The 5089-nt window shown below is 45.6% G+C and overlaps 1 protein-coding gene across 1 annotated transcript in view; it reads right to left on the bottom strand.

Moving 5' to 3' along the window:
• Window positions 1–5089, bottom strand: part of LOC103194966 (zinc finger protein 64-like) — a 19596-nt gene that overhangs the window by 7388 nt on the left and 7119 nt on the right. Inside the window, exons 2-3 of the mRNA XM_042780631.1 lie at window positions 4807–4956; window positions 4477–4539 (exon numbers count right to left, since the gene is read on the bottom strand). Of these exons, the coding sequence (XP_042636565.1) occupies window positions 4477–4539; window positions 4807–4956 (213 nt within the window). The remainder of the gene's footprint in view (window positions 1–4476; window positions 4540–4806; window positions 4957–5089) is intronic.

Here is a 5089-nt window from a genome sequence, read left to right as displayed (position 1 = left end):
CCCATTCGGGTTGGTTGTCTTTGATCTGTAGGAGTCCTTTGTGTGGGCTGAATATTAATTCTGTCCCACACTGTACATTTCTCCCTGTGGATCATTTATCTGGAAGACTCTTCAATGGTGTCTTGTTATCTGTAGGTTTTAACTTTGATTCAGTCACGTTAATCAACCTTCTGTGGGATCTTTACCTATTGATTATTTGCCCGTAGGCCTATGCTATATTCAGCCTCTTATAGTTCTCAGTATAGATAAAGACTTTGACATTTAGCTAACTTAATACACTTGAAATTTGTGAATGGTGAGGTGAAAAATATAACTTTTGCTCTAATAAATTATCAACCGTCCCCATACCATATGAATTTACCCATTCTACAGACTTGAAATCCTACTTTTAGCAGGTATTGAATTTGCCCAAGTCCATGGGTCTGTTTCTAGACTCTATTATGTTTCTATTCATCTATTTCAGCTCCAATCACTTTATAGTATTTTAATATCTGAAAAAGCAGAAAGTTGCATTAGCCACGACCTTCCGACTACTTGTGTGCCTCCTCTGTTCCAGATGCATCTTACCACATGCCGTGGGAGCAGGGAGGCCGCATCTTCTAACCTCCTCTAACCCCACACAAAAGGAAGACAGAATCACCATCAGTAGCCCAAGGCCTATTTCCGCAAGGCCAGACACGCTGCCTCCCTCCAGCCCTTTCAAAAACCCTGAAACCAGCAGTTCCTCCCACAGTACTCACCACCTCTCTGCTGGGGTCAATCATTTGCTGCAGTCACAGATTATAGGGTTTATTAGGGAAGCACCAGGCTATAATTCAAGTTCAGGAACAACTCTCAGTCTCTCTCAGCCAACAGTCTCTCTCCCAGCAGTGCGTGTCTCTTGGTGTCTCCCAGTAGTTTGTGTGTCTCTCTCAGCATTGCATGTCTCTCTCTCAGCAGCATGTCTTTCTCAGCCAGCAGTCAGAGAGATCCCTTCTGCCTCTAGAAAGGCTCCTTTTGAGCCTGGCAGAGTGGCCACTAACCAATCCCAACATCAGAATTCTATATATCTGAGTGAGAGAATTTCCCAGAAGATTGTTTCATGCCACTCTCAACAGAAATACCCCAGCTGGATAACTTTAATAATCAGGAGCTACTCAGTTGCTCACGGCAAATTCCACCACAGACTTATAGCTAGAAAAGCCGTACTATGTTATTTACTACACTGTACCACCCAAAAAGCAGCTGGGACAGTGACAGGGAAAGGCAGATGGCAAAGGGAGCTCATCTTGTCACTGTAAAGTTTCAAACATCATCATTTATTCATCTCTTAATGGAATGATGAAAACTTGACAATAAGAGCAATACATACTCCACATAGAAAACTAAGAGAGAAAAAGAATTTAAGGTGCTCTTAGACCCTCTATCCAGAAATACTTCATGTTACCATCATGATCTTTCTATATGTTGTGTTCCGGATTTTACACGGTAGCATCTGTTTTCCATTGGCTAAGATTTGCAGTTGAGTACCCCAAGGACCTAACTACCAGAGCATAAGTGTTTCCATCTTATCTTTCTTCTCTCACTCCCAACCTTAGCTCTTTTCTATTGTATATTTGAAAACTACTTAGCTTTTTTTCCTCTCGGACAAACTGGGATTTAAGGTACAAAACAAAAACAAGCAAACAAAAAAACCCAAAAACCAGAAAAACCCCACATAATTTTAGAATAAAGGTAATAAAAATAAGATCTGATCCTAGTTCTTAGCCTGATTTCGCAAGGCCTCTGCAGAAGTCACAGCCTGGCTTCTTAATTCACTCTCCCCAAATGAGTCCTTGGCAAGTATGCACTGCAGGCAAACAGCTGCTTTTGCTGGTCTCTACCCAGGCCCTGTTCTTAGTTGTGTCTGTATTTGCCATACACCAGCTCCTGCATTTGCCTGCCACCCCCATCTCTAAATTCCTAGGGTTCCCCAAGATTCTTCTGGTTGAGTCTATGGTCAAAATAATCTCCACCATAATACTCGATATGATTGGCCTGGTTCATTGCAGACATCTGCACTGAGGACACAGGAGCAATGGTGGGTAGACCTGCTGGTGTTGTAGCAAAAACAGACACATAAGGGGTGGCCATGAATCAGGACTGATGTGACAGCAATTGGTTGGTTAGCATGACTCAAAATAGTGGTGGCACCCATTCTACCAATGTTCATGGAATTCCTCACCACCACATGCTCCTTAAAATAATAAGCTAGTCAACAACAAAACAAAAAATTTAAAAACAAAACAAAGCAAAATGGAATAAAAAAATTCTCATTTTATATTCATATCAAAGCCATGAAGAAGCAAACTTTCCCAACATGTCATTGGGTCTCTATCTGAGCAATCACTAAACTCTGTAATTGCACAGTGGAAAGAACACTTCTTCAAAGATAGTTTATTCTGGCAAGATATATGAAGTTAGCCTGGGTCAAAATTGTCAGGGATGAATACCAACACCCTGTACCTTTTTACTGCTATTCAATCTACAACCAAAACCCGTTGCCATAGAGTTGATTCCAACACAGTGACTCTCTAGGGTCAGATAACTGTTGTTGTAGGGGACTGGCCTGCGTTCTGCAGGAGTTTGGAAGCATCCCTGGCCTCTACCCACTGGAGCCCAGGACAATCCTCCTGTTTGACTGATGGTCACTCTCAGGTTGTCCTCAGGACACAGCCACCCACGTTGCTGCCTAAACTAGCCGTGCTCGTGGTGCTTCACATCCTTTCTCGAACGGCTCCTGCCATCTGCACCTTCCCACCAATGTTGTCATCTGAGCAGGCTCATCTTGCACAGTGAAGACCCAACCTTTCCTTCACCAAGAGGTCTTTCATGATTCACCATCTCTGGGTGACACTGACCCTAGAGCACAGGTAGGGCACAACTCCCAATTCTGGCAGAGACCCGACTTTCCGGAAATATCTCTCCTCTTCTCCTTACCAACAGCTTCAGAGTTTTAGCTGGACATGTGGCTACCCTTCCTGAAAGCCCAGCCCCCGTCGATGCTGGGCTGGGCAGCGAGGAAGCTCAGCTCAGATTGCACTGGGCACAGAGGACGCCATTTCTGGGTCATGGCCTCCGGGAGAGGTATTTGCGAGCTCCCAGGTCACCCTCCTGCTTTCCACTGGCTAAGAGATTGTGAAAACTACTGCAGCTGCCTGGCTCCCAAGACAAAGCCTGGCAGTAAGGATGGCAGAGCTGTCCTATCAGCCATGGACAACTTGCTTCCGGGTTGTTACTTGAGAGAAATAAACTTGATTATCTTGTTTAAACCACTTCTTGTGATTTCCATAAGGGCAAGCAAACCAATGTCATAACTCACATAGACTAGCATAGAGTCTATACTACAGACCAAGAGCTGACAGTTTTTGTAAAGAGCCAGACAGTAAATGTTTTAGGCTTTGTGCACCACAGAGTCTGTCCTAACTACTCAGTTCTGCCATTTTAGTGCCAAAGCAGCCATGGACAATATATATATAAATGGGTGTGACAGTGGGCTGAGATTGACCCATGGGCTGTAGTTTGCAGACTCCTCTCATGAATAAAGAGTCCTTGAGTGGTACAAATGGTTAAGCACTGGACCACTCACCAAGAGGTTGGCAGTTCAGATCCACCCAACAGCATCTTGGAAGTGTCGCCTGGCGATCCGGCTTTGGTAAGTTGCAGGCATGAAAACCCTATGGAACAGTTCCACTCTGCACACATGGGACCAGCATACGTCAGAACTGACTCGATGGCAACTGACAAAAACTTATGGATGAAGACACCCTTTACATTATCTTATCTTATTTCTGTGTATTCTCAGCGGTTAGCAAAAAGATTGCCTCTAAACCCCACAAAAACCCCAAACCTACTGCCATCAAGTCAATTTCGACTCATAGTGACCCTTTAGGACAGAGCAGAACTGCTCCCATAGGGTTCCCAAGGCTGTAAATCTTTATGGAGGCAGACTGCCTCGTCTTTCTCCTGCAAAGCAGCTGGAGGGTTTGAACGGCCAACCTTCTGGTTTGTGGTCAAATGCTTTAACCACTATGCCACCAGAGAATCATACTCATCTTATCCAGGATTACAATGGCCACAAGCCTCTGTGTGGCCCTTCCTGTCCTATCTCATATCCTTTTTCCCCCCAAGCCTTTGCACCTGCTGTTTCCTCTGCCTGGATGTTCTTCCTTGTCTGGATACTCGTGCTTCTCATACTTCAAGTCAAAGGTCACTTCTTCAGGAAAGCCCTTCTTGCCAGCCTAGACCAAGCCTGCTACTACAGGTTCTGCAAATGCCCCTTCCCTCATGCCCAGTTGCCATTGTTGCCTTGGTGACTTGACTGGTCACCGCTGTTCCACTGGACTAAGTTCCCTGAGGCAGAGGCAGCCTGTCTGCTCATCACCCTGAATGCAGCCCCTCATTCCCAACTATCTCCTTGCTTCTTCACTGACGATGAACAGACCAATGGGTACTCACCTGTGTGAATTCTGAGGTGGCGGTCCAAATCTTTCATACCATGGACAGTTTTGAAGTGGCAACCTAGAAGAGAAAGAAGAAGACACAGACCTTCTTAACCCATAACCTCACAAAGGAAGCTACTAGAAATCTGAAGCTCTGAAGAGGCCCACACCAAGCTCTGGGTGCCGCAGGACTGAGAACCCACAGGGGCGGCAGGACGTGCTGGTGTGGACACGCCTATGCCTTGACCACACAGGTAATGCGTGGGTCAGTGAGGGAATTCGTGAAGAGCTTGCTTAACGGGGCTTGGCCCAGAGAAAGCTCAGTGCACTGGGTTTTGTCTGCTACCTGGATAGCAACAGTTGAACGTCCTCTCTCCAAGGGTGGCTGTTTGTTCCTTTGCCTCTGAAGGAACAGAGGTGACAGAGGCCTTCTGGGAATCACTGCTTTCAGTGGAGAGGCAGGCTGGCTTTGGAACATCATTATCCAGTTCTGCAGCTGAAATCAAGATGCTCACTGTTACTTTCTCAGATGTAACCACCATGGTCAGTCTTCTATTATAGCTGGTTTGGGCTTACTTCACCTTCTTTCCACCAGAGCTTCACATTGGTTCATTCTGGTTCCACCCCCT

This window comes from Orycteropus afer, unplaced genomic scaffold (genome assembly GCF_000298275.1).
Source record: "Orycteropus afer afer isolate SDZICR_OR568_19922 unplaced genomic scaffold, OryAfe1.0 scaffold00049, whole genome shotgun sequence".
Classification (NCBI taxonomy): Eukaryota; Metazoa; Chordata; class Mammalia; order Tubulidentata; family Orycteropodidae; genus Orycteropus; species Orycteropus afer.
Note: the sequence above shows the minus strand (reverse complement) of the source record. Positions and strands in the feature narration are given on the sequence as shown.